The sequence below is a fragment of the Myotis yumanensis genome, unplaced genomic scaffold, assembly GCF_028538775.1.
Source record: "Myotis yumanensis isolate MYYU_CA2020_CCGP unplaced genomic scaffold, mMyoYum1.0.hap1 SCAF_10, whole genome shotgun sequence".
Taxonomy (NCBI): Eukaryota; Metazoa; Chordata; class Mammalia; order Chiroptera; family Vespertilionidae; genus Myotis; species Myotis yumanensis.
The window spans coordinates 54,366,120-54,386,685 of NW_027223761.1; the positions used below are offsets into that span (position 1 = coordinate 54,366,120).

Below are 20,566 nucleotides of genomic sequence, written 5' to 3' on the forward strand. Positions count from 1 at the left end.
CACACACAGAGCCACAGAGCGATCAGGGAGTTGGGGAGCTCCCCCCTATCAGGCACAGAGCAGGGCTGACCAGGGGGTTGGTGCACCTTCCCCTGTCACGAACAGAGCAGGGCGGATAGGGAGGTTGTGGCCCCGCCCCCTGTCACACACAGAGCCGCAGGGCAATGAGGGGGTTTGGGCGCTGCCCCCTGTCATGCTGATCCCGGTGCCAGGAGGCCTCGCAGCTCCGCTGATCCCGGTGCTGGGAGGCATATTACCCTTTTACTATATAGGATAGAGGCCTGGTGCACGGGTGGGGGCCGGCTGGTTTGCCCTGAAGAGTGTCCTGGATCAGGGTGGGGTCCCGCTTGGGTGCCTGGCCAGCCTGGGTGAGGGGCTGATGGCTGTTTGCAGCTGGTCACACCCCCTTCAGGATGGGGGTCCCCACTGGGGTGCCTGGCCAGTCTGGGTGAGGGGCTGTTTTCAGGCTGGCAGGTGACTGAAGCTCCCAACCGCTCCTTTTTTTCTTTTTTTTTATTCTGGGCAAGCTTTAGCTCTGAGGCCTCGGCTGCTGAAAGCAGGTATCTGGTTTGTTTGGGTTCTATAATCGAAACACTGTTTCAACTCCAGCTCTGAGATCCTGGCTGGCTGAAAGCAGGTTTCTGAGGTTTTGTTTAGCTTCTATATTTGTAACAATGTTTCAAACTGTAAGCCCAGAGTCCGGCAGCGGCAGGCGGGGAACGTTGGCTTCCTCCGTCACTGAAGCAAGCAAGCCTCATGTTCGCTTCAAGCTGCCTGGCTGCCGGCCGCCATCTTGGCTGGCCATTAATTTGCATAGCGCCCTGATTAGCCAATGGGAAGGGTAGCAGAGGTACGGTTAATTACCATGTTTCTCTTTTATTAGATAGGACACTAGAGGCCTGGTGCACAGATTCGTGCACTGGTGGGGTCCCTCAGCCTGGCCTGCGCCTTCTCGCAATCCGGGACCCCTCGAGGGATGTAGTAGTGTGCGATGTGGCAGGCGGCTAGGAAGGAACCCAAGCCCGAGCCAGGCACCACACGACTCCCATTCATCCTGGTCCTGCTGCGCCTGCTGCCTTCACCACTTAGTAGCATTGCTGCGAAGGTGGGAGAGGCTTGTGCCGCCACAGCAGCACTCGCCAGCTGTGAGCCTCATGTCTGGTGCCTGTTGGTCAGCTGAGCAGTGCTCCTGGTGTGGGAGCGCACTGTGTGTGAGTGTCTGCCCCCTGGTGGTCAGTGCACATCATAGCGACCGGTCTACCAGTCGCTTAGGCTTTTATATATATAGATTCTTACGATAAACTAGAAAAAAGAAAACGTTATTAAAAGTCTTAAGGAAAATACATTTACAGTATTTACTGGAAAGAAAATTCCACATATAAGCAGACCCATGAAATATGCCAGGAGTACCGGTTAATAATGCGGAGTTTGTAATCAAAGAAAACATGATAATTTCAAAAGAAACATCAAAAGTGCTTTATTCAAAGTAATGTCTATCGCTAGCTACAAATTTTCCCATCTTTCAGGTAATTTGTGGATACCGTCCCAAAAGAATTTTTCTTGTTTTGAGGCAAACCATTCAGAGACCCAATTTTCCACTTCTTGGTATGCTTTGAAGTGCTGCTTAGAAAGTGCATGTGCCATCGATCGTTACAAGTGGTAATCTGAAGAAGCAAGGTCTGGTGAATACAGCGAGTGGGTAAATAATCTCTAGGCAAGATCTTTTAACGTGTCTTTAACTGGTTTTGAAGTGTGTGATGGTGCGTCATCATGAAGCAAAATTAGTTTGCTGTGTCTTCTGGAACATTCTGGCTGTTTCATGATAAAAGCATGGTTCAAATTGATTATTTGTTGTCGGTAGCGATCAGTATTAACAATTTCACCTGGTTTTAGAAGCTTATAATACACCACACCTTCCTGATCCCACCAAACACAGAGCATTGTCTTCTTTCCAAAGAGATTTGGCTTTGCAGTCGATGTTGATGGTTGACCTGGATCAACCCATGATTTTGTGCATTTGGGATTCTCAAAATCCACTTTTCACCGTAGTCACAATTCCATGCAAAAAAAAAGACTTTCTTTCATGCCATTAAAGCAACATTTTACTGATAACTTTTCGGTTTTCCATTTGTCTTTCGTTCAGTTAATGTGGCACCTGTTTTCCTTCCTTTAAAATCTGTCTCATTGCTTGTAAATGCTTTCTCGCTTACAGGAAATTGTTTGCTGAGCAATGTTTAATCTTTCTGCAAGTTGTTTTAGAGTTTGACATGCATCTTCATCCAATAATGCTTGTAATTGTTGGTCTTCAAACTTTTTCGGTTGACCTGGATGTTCTTTGTCTTTCACATCGAAATCATCACTTTTAAAGCGTTTAAACCGTTGTTCACAAGTATCTTGAGATGGAACATGTTCACCATAAGCTTCCCGAAGTATATGATAACTTTCAGCAGCACTTTTCTTCAAAATAAAGTAATGAATTATAACTTCCCGCAAATGCTCTTTTTTTGGCACGAAATTTGATATTTTTAAGTGTAAAAGTATCTATGATGTTAACACCTTCAGCAAAGTTGACAAGAAGTTTTGAAGCTTGTTGTCAATACAATAAAATAGCATACATATAAAATCGCATATATATCAACCTATGTGTAACTCCACCTATTAAAAAAATCTGCATTATTAATCGGTACACCTAGTAAGTCCATGTTGTTCAAAAGTCGACTATATATATTTTTTAAGTTAAAAGTACATATAAACCTGATATTCTTTCGATTAAATGATCATGATCGTAAGTAAACACATTACAGATAAATTTACCCTAGTTAAGATCAAAATGTTTCAAGTTACATTGAAATGAATATATCCAAGCATTTCTACTGACTCTGTATACTGGGTATAATGAATTAGAAAGCAATTGAGTAACATATGGCAATATATATCCTAAAGATGGTCATGCCTATTGACTAAGTAATCATTTACAGGTAACACTTCTGGAAATAATGATTAAAACTTAAAAATTACAAATAAAAGCAGTCAATGAGTATTAAAACAGTGAATAATAAAATTTAAATTTTCTAGCAAAGGGAACAGTTAAGAAAATCATAGAGTATATGATCAACTATGTAATAACTAAAGATAAATACAAAGAACGTAGAACATGGTGATGTTTATGATGCAATATTTTTTAAAAACGAAACAATATTTCATCTAGATACAGCTATAAAAATACTTCCAGACAAGGACCAAAACAAACAAACAAACAAAACACACCAAAATGTGCAAATGGATCTGTTGCAATGATAAAGTTGTCGGTAAATACCTGTTTCAATTCTGAATTTTAATAAAGCTCTATTGGTATATGTCAAAGATGACAGAAAATTCTCATGACCAAAAAGCTCAAAATAATGAATGAGTAAAGTGATGGATGTCAGAAAGTCTTTGGGCTCAGTCGACCTATGAACCAAGAGGTCATGGTTCGATTCCCAGTCAGGGCACATGCCCAAATTGCGGGCTCGATCCCCAGTGTGGGGCGTGCAGGAGGCAGCCAATCAATGATTCTCTCTCATCACTGATGTTTCTCTCTCTCTCCCCTCCTCTCTGAAATCAATAAAAATACATTTTAAAAAAGTTAAGTCATTGTGCTCAGAAATCTAATACCAATGACTAAAGCCCCTCCCCATCTCTATGGAAGCTATTTCCCAGTGGGCAGCATTTTTCTAAGGTACATACCAATGTGGACTTGTCTAGTTCCATGCAAATGTTTTTTTTTAAACACAATTTTAAATGTTGCTTTTAACAGAATTTTAGAAGTATACTGGGCTGAGAAAGTCATTTAAGGTAAGAACTCAAAAGTGAGTTCCTAGACTTGCATGGAAAAAAAAGATGATTCTCTCCAAACATTAAACTGAAAAAGCTTGTGCATCTTATTCGTTCCCTTTTTGGGTAAGAGAGACTTCAGATACACATCTTGCCTCTGCTGAAGAAGGCATTCTTCAATCAGTCCTTCTCTGCAAAAGGTCATCACTCCCATGAATTAGGCAAAGTGCTTCCACAGACACTATATGAGATCAGACAAATCTGACTGGTCTGTAGTAAAAAAGCAACTGGATATAGACAAACATACAGTCCATATACAAGGCCTGCAAAGACTAGTGCCATTTACAGAACCCATTTCTAAGCATTAATCTTTGCTTCTTGATCCCATTATTGAAGCCCTCTGTGCTCTGACCCACTTTCTGCTTTCTCGCTTACAAGCCATCTTTGCCCATATTATACAATTATTTTTTCCTTAGGCACCTTGCGCTTTCTACCTATATTACTCAGTTGCTGAAGCCATTCCTGAGGTTTCAGGGTAAGAAAATGAACAATCAGTCCACACACCAGTATGCTTATTAACCAAAAATTCTGCTTACCTCATTTCCATATACCATCAAATGATGAGTTGTAATGAGAGATTTGAAGACCACTACCCAACTACTGTTAGTAGTTCTTTCAAATAAACTGTCTGCCAACTGTGGGATGTTCACATTCATCTCATTTGTGCACTGAATTAAGTCTGCAATAAAAAGAAAAAAGATTAATTTATTCGCTGGCTTTAGTTTACTGTTAATGCCAGATTTGCATACTAACAGATGAAAGATCTAACAGAGTAAAGCAACAATAGGTAGTTTGGAAAAGTTGTAAGAAACCTCTCAGAAGAAGAACTGAGACCACTATAATCTACCTGAGAAGTAAACAGGGTATGATTAGAATCACATAAATGATCAATAATACCAGAAAGTAAATCAAATTCCCCCACAGAGTAATTCAACCTCAATATTTTTATTTATCTCAAAGGAAATTATTTCAAAGCCTTGAGGAACTTTCACAGTTTTTTTAACTACTGATAAACATTCAGAGTTACTACTATTATTCATCCCTACCTTTTAAAAAACTTTTAAAGAGATCATGTATGTGGAAGTATGAACAAGCTGAAGGTCCTAGAATACTGTTTGAACAGAAAGATAACAGATATGTTGTATGGTCTCTGAGAGAGTAGAGTGATTCTCATTCTTTTCTCCCTTCCATTATACTGAGTTGTCTCAAATATCAGCTGATAGCAGCTAGCTAACACGGACAAAACTGAAAAATGGACTGAAGTTTCTTATTGCAATAAATTTCCAAATAAGAAACGATCCGGGAATTCTACTAAATATTACCCTGAAAAAGTTAAAATAAAAGTTCTAATTTTATATTTCAAATTAGAAAACATTACTATAAAATAGTTTAATATACAAATTTTAGCACCAAAACGAAAACAAAAAAATGCTCTTTAAGACCACAAAGTTTCACTCCCAACCTGCTTAAGAGATTATTATTGGCAAATTCAACAAAAGAGAAAATACAAAATATGATCCAATTTAGAGAATAGGGAGAAGACTAAGAAATGAGTTGTTTTACTTTTAAAACATATAAAGTATCTGTAAGTATTTCAGTTGTAACTACCATAAAGGGGGAAAAATTTGAAGTTATTCATCACTCACTAGCAGTTTGCCCATTTTTAATCTTCAGTGACTAATGATTAATTATGAATTCAAGTGACCTAACTTGGCCTTCATTGCTAGCAAGAAATATCAATGTAACTAAGACCAATTATCTACTTATAATCTTTCAAAAATGTTTGTTCTAACAGGTTCAATTATTATACAAAGTAACATTTGATAAGCAAATCCATTTTTGATAAGCAGTTACCCTGGCCAACAATGCTTAAAGAACAAAGCACAACAGTCAGACAGAGTTCCATGGAACAGAAGCATGACAAGGCTTTCACAATTCAGACTACTGCAACAAAATTAAATAGCACATTCAGCCTGCTGTGTATGGTTCAGCTCCTGATAGTAAGAAACAGAATATGATCTCTGCCTTCTCTGAATCTTCTTGAATAGTACTTTATACCTGTCTTATGGCACTGAAAATATACCGCATTTGCCTTATTTCCAAAGTTAAGTTTTCTTTGCCTCTCAAAATGTAATCTACTAAGGGCAAGGCCTATCTAACTCTTGATTGTGAATTCTTTAAAACTTCAAGCACAGTTGTCAAGTTCTGAACGTAATTACAAGAAGTTATATTCCTAGCCTTTTTCCAATGTTTTTTACATAATCTAATTTCCTATATCTTTACAGAAATTGTCTTGATAATCCATTCAGTTCTTAAAAATAATAGTTAATTCCTCATGGTCACATCAACAGTAATTTTACTCTTCAGAATCTTATTTTAATAGTTTTCTTTTAAAAAAAAATTTTTTTATTGATTTCAGAGAGGAAGGGTTAGGGCAGTGGTTCTCAACCTTCCTAATGCCGTGACCCTTTAATACAGTTCCTCATGTTGTAGTGACCCCCAATTTCATTGTTATAAATGGAACATAATTAAAGCATAGTGATTAATCACAAAAACAATATGTAATTATATATGTATTTTCCGATGGTCTTAGGCGACCCCTGTGAAAGGGTCGCTCGACCCCCAAAGGGGTTGCGACCCACAGGTTGAGAACCACTGGGTTAGGGAGAGAGCGAAACATCAATGATGAGAATCATTGATTGGCTGCTTCCTGCACGCCCCAACCTGGGGATGGAGCCCACAACCCAGGCATGTGCCCTGACTGGAAATCGAACTGTGACCTCTTGGTTCATAGGTCAACACTCAACCACTGAGCCATGCCAGCCGGGCTTATTTTATTAGTTTTCAAAATTAAACCTGTCACAAAATTTCTTGTCACAATACTGTCCCAAATGCACTCCTATCTCTCTGTGTATGTATATATACTCCCTAAAGTCCATCAGTACCAAGCCTCCTAAACCTCCACCAATTCCACTTTCTCCTCTTCATCCTACTACCACTGCCAAAGCCAGAGTCCAAATCTTACTTATTTCTTAACCAGAGTATACCACTTCTCCTGGAAGCATTCAAAAATTGGGGAAATTATAATGCTCATTGAGGGGCACTAGCCAGGTTTGACTCAGTGGATACAGTGTCAGGCAGGTATCTCATTGCAGGCTCCTGGCCGTGGTCGGGGGCATGTGGGAGACAGCCAATCGATGTGTCTCTCTCACATTGGTGTCTCTCTCTTCTCTCCCTCTCCATTCCACTCTCTTAAAAAAATAAATCAATGGAAAAAATATCCTCCAGTGAGGATTAAATAAATAAATAAATTCTATATACTAAAACCCTAAGATGCAAATTGAACGAACGGCAGAACGACCGGATGCTTTGACATACACTGACCACCAGCGGGCAGACGCTCAATGCAGGAGCTGCCCCTGGTGGTCAGTGTGCTCCCACAGGGGGAACCCCACTCTGCCAGAAGCTAGGCTCACAGCTGGGAAGTGCAGTGGCGGTGGCCGGAGCCTCTCCCACCTCCACGGCAGTGCTAAAAACCCCTCGGGGGATGTCCGTCTGCTTGCACTTAGGTCCAGTGGGCAGGCGAACATCCCCTGAGGGGTCCTGGACTGCGAGAGGGCGCAGGCTGGGCTGAGGGACCCCCCCCACTCCAGTGAACGAATGTTGTGCACCAGGCCTCTAGTAAGTAAATAAAAACAATGCTCACTGAGGGGTTTTATTGACAAATATTAAGAGTGAAGGAAACTGTTCTGCAATATACAGTTAGCACTCCACAATTAAAACCTGCCCCACCCCACTGAGAAATATTGGACTGATCTTTACTTTTAGTGACAAATGATTTGGGGACTCACACACAACACTGATCTACAACACAACACTGACTGTCACGGCTTAATTTCAATGATTTCCTCACTGCTTAAAGGATAGCATACATTTCATCCTTGTCAATATCCTATTTGAATCTGTTTCCAACAAACACACTTTACAGTTTTCTGTGAGGTACTTTGCAGTTTTACACCCAAATCTTTCCATTCTTGCTCATTCTTCAAAATGAATGCATCCTTCCCCTCTATGAGGTCTTCCCCTTCACAGACTAAGTCCTCCACATAGTCATTAAAGCTGGCACATAATTCTACACTATAGAATTACTCTGCACTATAATTATTTACTTCTAAATCATTCTCTTCTACTAGATTGAGAAAACTGAAAAGGAGCCTGCAAACATTTTTGTTAGCAATTTCCATGCTATTCATCACAGAGCTAAGTAAACTGCTACATTAGTCAGATAGAGCCTGGTCTTAAATAAAGCCAACCGTATATATTTCAGTTTCAACTACAGTATATTGTATTAGAATTAAAGGCCCAGTGCACAAAATTCATGCACTCAGGGGCCCAGCCTGTGCCCTCTTGCAGTCCAGGAGCCGACCGGGAGTGGGCCTAAGCCGTCAGTCAGACATCCTTTAGTGCTGCTGTGGAGGCGGGAGAGGCTCCCGCCGCCGTCGTTGTGTTTGCCAGCTGTGAGCCCGGCTTCTGCATGAGTAGCACTCCCCTTGTGGGAGCACACTGACCACCAGGGGGTAGCTCCTACATTGAGCGTCTGCCCCCTGGTGGTCAGTGCGCATCATAGCAACCAGTTGTTCCGTGTTTGGTTGATTTGCATATTAGCCTTTTATTATATAGGATATATGTAATCTATGTTACATTTCCTTTGTGATCAGTTCTCCCCTAGCATCACTCTTCTTCAGTTATACTGCTGTCTCCTTTGAATTCCCTCCAGTAAGCCAAGTACTCTTACCTCAGGTGCCCAGCACTGCTGTTCCTTCTGCCTAGAACACTTTTCCCAGATATCTATACTCTTTGCCCACTCACTTTAATTCTAATAGATCTTTGCACAAGTGTCACCTTACTAGATAAACATCTCTGAATATTTACAAAAAAATAACAAAGCCTCAGGATATTCCTCTACCTCCAAACCCTCACTATACCCTCTAACTTATTTACTCTGCTTTATTTCTCTCCAAAGCACTTATTATTACCTAACTCATCCTAATTTATTTAAAGGCTTTCTATCCCAGTTAAAATATAAATTCCATGTGGACAGAGCTCTGTTTTCCTCTCTGCTATATCCCCAAAGGCCTAAAATAGTGCCTTGTGTACTGTGACCACTCTTACTTTTTGAATAAATCATTCATTTTTTTAGTATGCATACAGACAATCCGAACATGACTTTTTCCTTAAAAAAAAAAAAAGGATCCAAGTGTTAATTTTTACATAGACTAAACCAATACTATCTGCACAACCTGCTCTTCTCAAAAGATTAAAAAAAACCTGAGCCCATTACATGTGAAAATTTTCAAATTTCAAGTTAAGATATAACAAATAAAGATTTTTATTATAATGCTTATGAAAACAACTAGAGGTCTGATGCACAAAATTCATGCACAGGAGGAGGACTGTCCCTCAGCCCGGCCCGCGTCCTCTTGCAATCCGGGACCCCTCGGGGATGTCAGGCCTAAACCGGCAGTCAGACATCCCTCTCACAATCCGGGATGCTGTATGCACCAGTGACCATACTTTTCTTGCTGTTGTATGGGCAGCTACTTTTTTTTTGCCCTGATTATAAAAAGTAGTACATATATGATCCTTCTGAGGCAGTAGTACCATTTTCCCCATCTTATGGGTGGAAAAACTGAAGCAGAAAGAAGTTAATTGGCTTTGTCACACAGTTATTAAGTTTCAGAATCAGGGCTGACCACAAAATGTGCAAGCCAGAGTCCATGCATGTTATCGCTGCATCATCCTGTTTTTTCAGTGTTAGAGTAGCCTTCCCAGGTTTTAATTTTTAAATCTAAGAGACTGTTCCCAATATACAGGGTAGGATCCCTAGGCCTGGCCGGCGATCAGGGCCATCTGAGAGGTAATCAGTGGGCAGAGTGATCGGGGATCCCCGCTGGCACCTGCCTTGGCTGGCGCTGGTGGCCTGGTGCCGCCCGCTGGCCAGCCCCGTCCCCCGATTGCTGCCGCCGCCGCCAGTAGCCTCCCTCTTGGGCCCACAAAGCCTTGCACACTCTGCGGATGCTGCTGGCGTCCCGCCAGTAGTCTGCCCCCTGGTGGTCAGTGCGTGTCATAGCAACCAATCGTTCCGCCAGTCGGTCGATTTGCGTATTTGGGTTTTATTATATAGGATTATATAGGATGTTTTAGAAATGGCCACATAAAAGTTAAATAATTTCAGACACTAAAATATAACAATTCACATATAACAGGGTAAATGAAATGAGTTCATGCTGACATTATGAATCCAGCATAGACCAAACGCAAAGCGAAAGTTATACAAATATTACTGAGAGAAAAAAACACTGAACAGTTACACAAACTCTGTAGGACATACTTTCCCATAGTATTTTAATTCAAATAAGTCATTTTCTCCATGCAGTAATTTTACCACCACACAATGTTTCTACTATAGTAACTTGAAAATGCTTCCAAGTCTGAGCTCCAACAACTCAGGAAGGAAATGTTTTCCCCACCTCTGACTAACCAAAAGCAAACTGTTCCAAAGAAAAGTCCAGCATAACCCAGGAATCTTCATAGCTATTGCTTTTTCCATTCTCACTCCAGGAGATTTCATTTCTTAAAAAGCACAAACTTGGTATTAAACTTTCCTTACCAATCAAAAGGGTTCCAAAGTAAAAAATACATCTTATGTTTTGTTTTAGCTGATTTACCTTAAGAATATAAAAAATGAAATACCTTCTTGAATATTACATTATTAACAATTCTTAAACTCCACACTAAAATAACTACTTCATGATCAATAGGGTCTTTGCTTTAGGTCAAGATGAGAATTCATGTGGATGTCTAATATTTAAGGATAGGAAGAAACTAGACCTACCATGGAAACAAAGAGCAATTTTCCAAACAGAGATGACAGAAGGAACTAATCCCCACTATACAAAATGCTCTTTTAATACTAGAGGCCCAGCGCACAATTAAATCGTGTGTATGTAGGATCCCCTAGGTCTAACCTGTCATCAGGGCCATGTCCGCCGGCCCACAAAGCCTTGCACACTCTGCGGATGCTGCTGGCGTCCCACCACACTCATCAGACGCTGCCAGCGGCCCGCGACCTCCAGAAGTCCCGCCCACCACGGGACCCATCAATGCACCTCCTGGTGAGTCCGGTAGTTGGTCGTGATGCCATGACGGAATTACGGCCACAGGCCTTTTATGATACAGATGTCCCTCCAGCAAACAGTGTCTGGGGCAGATAATGTTAATTGTATAAACATACGTAAGGCACTTGCCTTCAGGTAAGGTAACAGGAACTTGCTACTGACAAATTTATTAATAAAATTAAATTTTTGTAAATGATAAGGGTTCTTGGAATCATATATAAAAAGTGAATACTTAATTAGCCACTTTAATGCAAGTCCTAAATTTCTAATTAATTTAAAACAAAAACAGAAAAGCAATGAAATGCAAAACAGTATTTTAATATTCATGGCAAAGTATTTAGCAAAGTACAAAAATTTTAGAAGTGATCAGTTTTAATAAATAATTTCATTAATCTCATAGCCATATTCCTAATGCAGGCCACAAACCTGTATAGACCTCCCCAGACAGTTTACTAACCTTAGAAACTTAGGGTTCACTTCCACAAAGTCAGGCAACACAGCCAGTGGCATGGATCATTCCAAAATGTAGAGGCCTAGAGTCCCCATTTAAACAGGCACTCACTAAGCTAGATCAAAATATGCTGATACCCAAATAGATTTTCTAATAAATGAGCTTGGCTAAAAAAGTACATACATATTTACTAGTCCTTTCTTTAAAACAATCTATAATAATAAAAGCATAATATGCTAATTACCGAACATCCTTCCGGACAAAGCTGGGACTGTGAGGGAAGCTTGGGTCCCGGGTGCCTGCAGACAGCCGGAGGGAAGCCAGTGCCAGCAGCCGGGGGAAGGAAGGCCTACTCTTGTACGAATTTCATGCATCAGGCCTCTAGTATACCATAATCATTTAGCCAAATGCTGCTATCTCTTTCAAAAGGGTCACTTGGAATGATATTTTTTGCAACTGCCTTCAGAAACAACTTTGGTAACGTAAGACTAATTTTTTCAATCATCTAGAAAATTGTAGATATACTCAATTTGGAAGGCTAATTAAGTGGTTCATCAAAATGTTACTTCACTAATCAGATCGTTGAAATTTTTCCTGGGTAAGAATACAAATAAAAGGAACTAATATCCACCAAGAAACAGTAACTAGAAGGTAAGAAAATAGTTTTTGGCCCTGGCCTGTGTGGCTCAGTTGTTTTGAGCACCATCCTGTGCACCAAAAGGTCACTGGTTCGATTCCCCATCAGGGCACAATCCCAGGTTGTGAGCACCAGTAGAGGGCTGTGCAGGAGGCAGCCAATCAATGTTTCCCTCCCCCTCCCCCTTCCTCTCTCTCTTAAATCAATAAAAACGTGTGTTTTTTTTTAAAAAGTTTTTGAGCTTTTGATATAAAGGATCAGCAACATTCTTTTCATTTAACAAAAATTTAAAGTATTTAGGAAATATGCTCACTGACATCAGACTAAAGCCAAGAGAAATTGCACACACAGAGACAGATCTGACCTGTCAGAAGTGTCAAACGTCTGGGAAACACAATGAATTCTTATATCTTACTGCACTCAATTTTTTGTGTTGGGGGTCACAAATTAAGATGTAAATGTTACAATTTTTATCTTTAAAGTTTGTGGGGACCTCTGTGAGAAATATATGTTAAAACTTTAACATAATTTTCATAAGAATTAACAAAAACTAACTTCATAGACTAATAATTTATACCTTAAGAAATAAATCTAACCAACAAGTTAATTGGATATTAAGATAAAAACTGGGAAAAGATTCACAGAATATAGAATGCTCAGTACAAGTAACAGGACTGATTTCATTTGAAAAGAGGAGAAAAGGAGGCATGGAAAGTATTTTTAAAAATTTAAAAAAATATATCCAAATGGCTTTGATAAAAGTACTATGAATATAAGTGGACATATCCAATTAAGGTGGGGTAATTCATTAAATTACAGCAATCTGACAATGAAATACTGAGGCCAACAAACATATAGCAAAAAAAAACAGTGAACATGGGGAAAGGCTCACAGTATATTAAATCAAAACCATGTTAAAAAAAAAAAACAGAGTAAGATTCCATTTTTTAAATTGTTGGTGTATATTTTCTGATATATACTGTTTTCCTAAATATAGGGTGATGCAAAAAAGAACACTTTCAAAATTATTCAGTAACTAAGTCACATATGAGCAGGTAGTCAACCACTAAGGAACTATATCACTATTATTTTCATAATTTTACAAATCTCAGTAAGCACCTCTCATGTCACACAACAGACACCAATCCCTGTACTGTAATTCATTGTAGACCCTTTGGAGCACATTATGCTCAATGGCAGAAAGGAAAGCAATAACATGTTACTTTATTTCTTCAAGGACTGAGGCAGAGGTGGTATAAGCACAAAGTTGCATCACAGGACAGCTGGAAATTTTGTAGCTACTGTTAAAGAGGTAGGCCAATATTTTAAACTATTTTGAACAGAAGTTTAGTCTCCCACCATAATAGATGATGAGGAATCTCCAGATCCCACAAAGAAAGTAAAGCAAAGTCCCATCTTACCAAACCCACAAAGAAAGTAAGGCAAAGTCCCATCTTACTAAAAAAATAAGTAGGAAAAAATCAATTTATTAACACAACTAGATAGGCTATTTCTATTACTGTGTTCTCTGCAAAATGAATGGATTTAAGATTCATACATGTGAAAACTAAGAAATATAAAGACAACTCTACAATCTAGTAATACTAAGTATTATATTTAACCAAGTTAAGTTTTTCTTTCCTTTTAACTGATTTTTTAAAAATCACTATGTAAAAGAAGAGCCCCCCACACACACACACACACACCTTTTAACAACTGTTCAAAGGAAAAGCTACTGTCAAGTCTTCACAAATTCTCTCATTACCTGGCTCTCTATTTTACACAACAAACAAAATTTTTTGAAGAAGATATACATTAACCTGAAAAGACCTCCATCAGTACTAGTTTCAGGCACTTATATGGATCACCTAAATAAACCAATATTTTTTAAAAAGAGGAATAAAAATGTAACAGATTTAGGAAACATTCCTGGGGATACATCACACAACTATCAAGTGTTGCTTGTCTTCAGAACACTTTGAAAAGCAACAAAAGATGCTGAAACCGGTTTGGCTCAGTGGATAGAGCGTCAGCCTGCGGACTGAAAGGTCCCAGGTTCGATTCCGGTTAAGGGCATGTACCTGGGTTGCGGGCACATCCCCAGTGGGGGGTGTGCAGGAGGCAGCTGATCGATGTTTCTCTCCCATCAATGTTTCTAACTATCTGTCTCTCTCCCTTCCTCTCTGTAAAAAATCAATAAAATATATTAAAAAAAAAAAAAAGAAAGAAAAGCAACAAAAGAGAAAGAACTGACTTCCTTTATATATGTAGCAGGAGAAAGAAGCAGAACTAAAGGGGGAATGAAAAAAAAAATCAAATGGAGCTAGGTAAACAAAACCAACTCTAAGGTACTTCTACATTAATGTCTGGCTAAAATTTAGCCTCCTAGGTCATAGCTGAACACAAGCCAAGTTTGCTGAATTGTCCATACTTTAATTTTAAAAGTGCAAAATAAATTTTTAGTTAATGGAATCATTATGGAATTGCCATAAAATTTTCATCATATACATAGCATCCTTTTCAAATCAGCCCACTGACTGCCTCTTAAAAGTATCTACCATTATTTATGCATTGCCTCTTCACCCATAAACTATAAAAAAAAAATACATAAAATCTTACCAAAAAAAGCAGAAGAAAGTTTAAATCATAGAAATGCTCCATAGAAAAACACATACCTTTGGAATACTCTCAGAATTCACCGACACTAACCTATTTTTCAACTGAAAGGGTCGTTTCCCCCATTAACAAAGGGTTTTAGTCTACCATGTAAGCATCTATAATAAAAAAAAGTGTAATATGCTAATTAGACCGGCTGTCCTTCCAGACATTCTCTGGACGAAGCCAGGGTCGGAGGGAAGTCAGCCCGGGTCTCGGGTGCTTGCCGGTGGCCAGAGGAGGGAAGCCCGGGTCCTGGGTGCCCGAGGGAAGCCGGTGCCAGCAGCCGGGGGAAGGAATTTTCATGCATTAGGCCTCTAGTTATTAATATAAAAAAGTCTGAAAACCTAAAGCTTCTCTTTGGTGTTCTGATGTATTCTGCATTCCTACCACTAGATGAAACACTATACAGAGAAACAATAGGACTCTGGGCAAGAACAAAAATGGGTTCAAGCTTATATATAAACAAAGCCCTTAATTTTGAGATTGTTTAGGATTCCATTCTAGTAGTCCAAAGTGGTGGTTTTCAAATCTAGATACCCTATCCTCATCCCAGATTCCAAATAAGGATATTAGAGGTGAGGAGAATCATATTTTGATAAGCACTATCTCAACAGCAACTATTATTTATGTTAATTTTTAATTTGTCAGGAAATATAATAAAAAGTTACTTAATAGAATAAAAACACATCACTTAACATAAAAATTAAAAATTTTATTTAAAATGAATAGAGAAACAAAATGAAAGCATTATAGTGCTCCAACATAAAAAAATAATAATCCTATATAATAAAAGCCCAGTGACTGAAATGACAGAACCACCACGGACAGCCCCACCCCCCAGTGGGGACCCCCACCCTGATCCGGGGCTCCCATCAGGGCAGGCCGGCCGGCCTCCACCCATGCACTGGGCCTCTATCCTATATAATAAAAGGGTAATATGCAAATTGACCCTAACAGCAGAATGACCGCTGGACCAGTCACTATGAGGCGCACTGAGCACCTCTCGGTCCCTTTCCCTGGCCAGCAGGCTCCAATCACCCAATGGCAAACGGGGAACTGGGGTGAGTGGCAGCAGGGGGCGGGGCCGAGAACAGGCAAAACGGCTGACCTCTCAGTCCCTCTTTCCCTCGGCCATCAGGCTTCGATCGCCTGATGGCGAATGGGGAACCAGGGGTGGGTGGTGGCGGGGGGCAGGGCCAGCTGCAGGCAGCTGGGGAAGATGGCCCTGACTGCAGGCCAGGACTAGGGACCATACCTGCGCACGAATTTTGAGTGCCAGGCCTTTAATAATAATAATAATAACAACATGTCCATGGTATAAACACAAGATATTCCCCTTTCCTCCTTTGAAAGTTTAGAATTACAATCCCTTCTGTAGGAAAGAAAACATTAAGTATCAAGTAATTTAAAAATAAATGCCAAAATTACAGATTCTCTTTTTTTGTATTACATTCTAAGAACTTACTAATAGTTCATGAGCCCAGTTAAGGAGATATAACCAGGATTCTCAAAAACAATCTAATACTGGATCAGAACCACACAAAACCGGATTTCCTTAAAATAAAAATGAAAAACCAAACATGTGTGTGTGTAGCCAACTAACAACACATTATGAGTAGTGTATTTACCTCTACATGCTGTAAACCAGAAACATTCCAGAGGGGGAGGGGAGGTGGGCAGAAAAAAATGGAAAGAATTCTTTCATTCCTAACAAGACTAGGATATAGGAATTAAAGCTTGAGAGGATCTGCGAGGACAGATCAGAGTACTCTAAAGGGGAAAAAACAGCCGAAACCGGTTTGGCTCAGTAGATAGAGTGTCGGTCTGCGGACTGAAAGGTCCCAGGTTTAATTCCGGTCAAGGGCATGTACCTGGGTTGCGGGCACATCCCCAGTAGGAGATGTGCAGGAGACAGCTGATCGATGTTTCTCTCTCATTGATGTTTCTAGCTCTCTATCTCTCTCCCCTCCTCTCTGTAAAAAATCAATAATATATATATATATATATATATATATATATATATATATACACATATATATATAGAAAGGGAAAAAAACAAATTTATCTGGAAAGGTTCAAGGAATTGGGACTAAGTCTGGAGAAAAGTATGTTATTAGTAGGGGGGATCAAGGGTCCTGTTTTTCCTAGAGTAGTCCTTTTCACACTTGTTGTGCCATTCAAATAGCACATCCTTTCACTCTCAAGTGACCCAGTTTGGAATACATTATATGTCATCCTAGTTATAAGTGACCTAATAAAAGCCTACATGCAGCGAAGGAATTAATACACTACCACCATCTACTCCTAGTGTATTTGCATTTTTTCCTTCTATGATCACTATATTCTGGTTCTCCCCCACCATTTCCAAAACACAAACATGAAAATCATCTAACCACCTAACTTCAACAACACCTCTATGCAAATGATTCTCAACTATCTTCTCTGAAAATCAATCTAAGGTCTTAGTTGGAGATATTAGAATTTTCACCTCTATATCCAAAAATATTTCATGCTTAAAGAACAGGAATGTAACCTCAACTGTCACCTTGACTGTTCCATTTTTGTTTTAAGCAATCCAGACTCAATCCATTCTTTATTTTGTTAAAAATAAACCTAGGAATCTTTTGTTTTCTTTTCTCATCCACAGTGTGTGTGGCATGGTACCCTGTACACGTGTTAATATGATGGTATAAATATTTGTAGATATATAGGTGAAACAAACCCCATTTCTCCACTCATAAAGTTTGGGGGAAGAAGAGAAAAAAATGGGCAAAAATCCTCCCCATAGCTAGATTAGTGTTATTCTGTAACAGTCAAGCCTAAGTCTAAAAAGAAGGAATCCAAGAAAATTTTCATGGCTTCTCTTAACAATTTAAATTCTGCCCAGTCAGAAAAAAAAAGATTGCAGTTAGCCTCTCTGCCAGAGTCCACCTCACTCAGAAAACACAAGTTTCATGTCCCCAATGCAATAAGAACAACAGAATCTTTATATTCCTTCTTCCCACAGCTTTCCAAACATCAGTAGAAACAAACTCTTTTTATTCAATAATATTCACTGCACACTATAATATGCCAAATAGTCTTCAGAGTTAGAAATACACACTAGTGGACAAAGTCCCTGCCATTTTGAAGCTTATATGCTAGTGGTCAGAGACAAATGAACAAATACACGTCAGATGGTGATAAGTGCAGGATAGGGCATATGTTTGGGAGAGTTGTTATTTATACTATAATCAGAAGTCTGGGATAAAGGAGAGTTTTGAAACTTACAGTAACAATGTCACCAGTGGCCTGGAGGCCTATGGAACTGACCACCATGATCAACTACCATCTCCACATAATGGGAAGTACAAAAGCATCCCATTCCTTCTATATCACACGTCTGCTTCACCCTTGCCAAATCAAAGTCATGTTGAAAATAATTCTCGTAGTGATTCTGCAAAGCCTCTAGTTTTATGTAGACAGTAAGTAGAAACCACTTATTAATTCATATACTTTGCAATTTAGTGAAAGCAATCTTTTCACCTTGAGTCAAAATTATACCAGCCATTTACTACAGTTCATTAAGTGCCACACCTGTGGCAAGTAGGCATCAAGAGATCCCTTTAAGCTATTGGGCAACATTGAAAGCCATTTCTGAAAAATCTTTTTTCGATCTGCTATAAACATAATGACACATATAGCCAAAATAGTAAGTACCAAATAGTAACCTATCCACATAGCTTTAAGTTTTGAAACAATGCCCCATAAATAGAAAACGTGAGCAATTATTATTAATACATTATTAATACATCACCATAAAATAAAGCCAAGGTATTTTTTCTAATTAGTTTAAGCATAAATCTTTAAGTTTCCACAAAGAAGGACTAACCATTTAGGAGTATCTCAACAACAAAAAAATCTCTATCCTCACACATTTCATTAAAACATAACTATTCTTATAAAATTCCATATGACCCATGTTTGCCTGTTTCTTGACATTAAAAAAAACAACTTCAGCCTGACAAATGCCTTTAAAATATATACACACGTGTACATGTATACATATATGTGTGTACATACATATATGTGTGTATACATATACATATATAGATACACACATATGTGTGTATACATATATGCACACACACACACACACACACACACACACACACACGAGGCCCAGTGCACAAATTTGTGCACCAGTGGGGTCCCTCAGCCTGGCCTGCGGGATCAGGCCGAAACCAGCTCTCAGACATCCCCCAAGGGGTCTGGATTGCGAGAGGGCACAGGCCAGGCTGAGGGACCACACCAGTACACCATCAGAGCCAGGGAGGGACATGGGAGGTTGGCCACCCAGGGAAGGACTGCGGGAGGGCTCCAGGGCATTTCTGGCCTGTCTCGCTCAGTCCTGATTGGCTGACCCCAGCAGCAAACTAACCTACCAGTTGGAGCGTCTGCCCCCTAGTGATCAGTGCAGGTTATAGCGAGTGGTTGAGCAGCCTTAGCATATCATTAGCATATTATGCTTTGATTGGTTGAATGGCAGAGCAGCCGACCGGACACTTAGCATATTAGGCTTTTATTATATAGGATGGCTTTAGCCCTAGCTGGTTTGGCTCAGTGGATAGAGTATTGGCCTGCGGACTGAAGGGACCTGGTTCTAATTCCCGTCAAGGGCACTTGCTCGAGTTGTGGGCTCAATCCCCAGTAATGGGTGTGCAGGAGGCAGTCAGTCAATGATTCTCTCTCATTATTGATGTTTCTATCTCTCTCCCTCTTCCTTCCTCTCTGAAATCAATCAAAATATATTTTTTAAAAAAATATGATATGGTTTTACTGACTTTACAGAGAGGGGAAGTGAGAGAAAAAGAGAGAGAGAGAGAGATAAACACTGATGAGAGCAAAAACATCGACTGACTGCCTCTTGCACATCCCCTAATGGGGATTGAGCCTGCAACCTGAGCACATGCCCTCCCAGGGAATCGAACTGGTGACCTCTTTTTTCTAAATATATTTTATTGACTTCAGAGAGGAAGGGAGAAGGAGAGATAAGAATATCAATGATGAGAGAGAATCACTGATCTACTGCCTCCTGCACTCCCCCCTACTGGAGATTGAGCCCACAACCCAGGGGCATGTGCTCTGACCTAGAATCAAATAGTGACCTCCTGGTTCATAGGTCAATGCTCAAGGCCCTAGTAACACCGGCTGAATGCAAATGCCTTTCTTAAAAGACATAATATCTTCTGAGATTTAAAAAAAAAAAGAAAAAGAAAAGAAAATCTGCTTTATTCAGCTGCCAAAATTAGTTTTATAACTTTAAAATTCCATGTAAATTACTCCTCAATAATGTTAATGAAGTGGGGGTGAGGAAAGAAACCCACCAGTGTGAATCTGAAAACCCAATCTTTGGTCAGCAAAAAATGTTAATTGAGAGGGGGAAAAACATTTTTTCAAAACTGCACAAGTATAGGGAATTTGGTATATTTTATTTAAATTCCAAAATAAAGTTATTTGATTGACAATATGTTTAAAAGCCATCAATCTTAAATATACTATAGAAAAAAAAAGTAAGTATATTACAGTGATTACAGAAAAATTTAAAAACATTTAATATTTTGAAGATTTTTTCCTTCTACTAGAAGTTGACACAATCACAACTTACTTTACACACTGCACAGTTAATTATGAATTTACTTCCCCTAAATATAGGCTTTAAGTATTTCTCAATATTAGGCATTGTGATAAACAGATCTCTGCTACTAGAGAATTTAGAAACAACGAGTT

The 20,566-nt window shown here is 39.4% G+C and overlaps 1 protein-coding gene across 12 annotated transcripts in view; it reads right to left on the reverse strand.

The window, feature by feature from the left end:
* The window catches only part of PICALM (phosphatidylinositol binding clathrin assembly protein), a 106,460-nt gene that overhangs the window by 68,316 nt on the left and 17,578 nt on the right, over nt 1–20,566 (reverse strand). For all 12 annotated transcript variants that reach the window (XM_070425800.1, XM_070425801.1, XM_070425799.1 and 9 more), the window contains exon 2: nt 4,410–4,552. In XM_070425800.1, the coding sequence (XP_070281901.1) occupies nt 4,410–4,552 (143 nt within the window). The remainder of the gene's footprint in view (nt 1–4,409; nt 4,553–20,566) is intronic.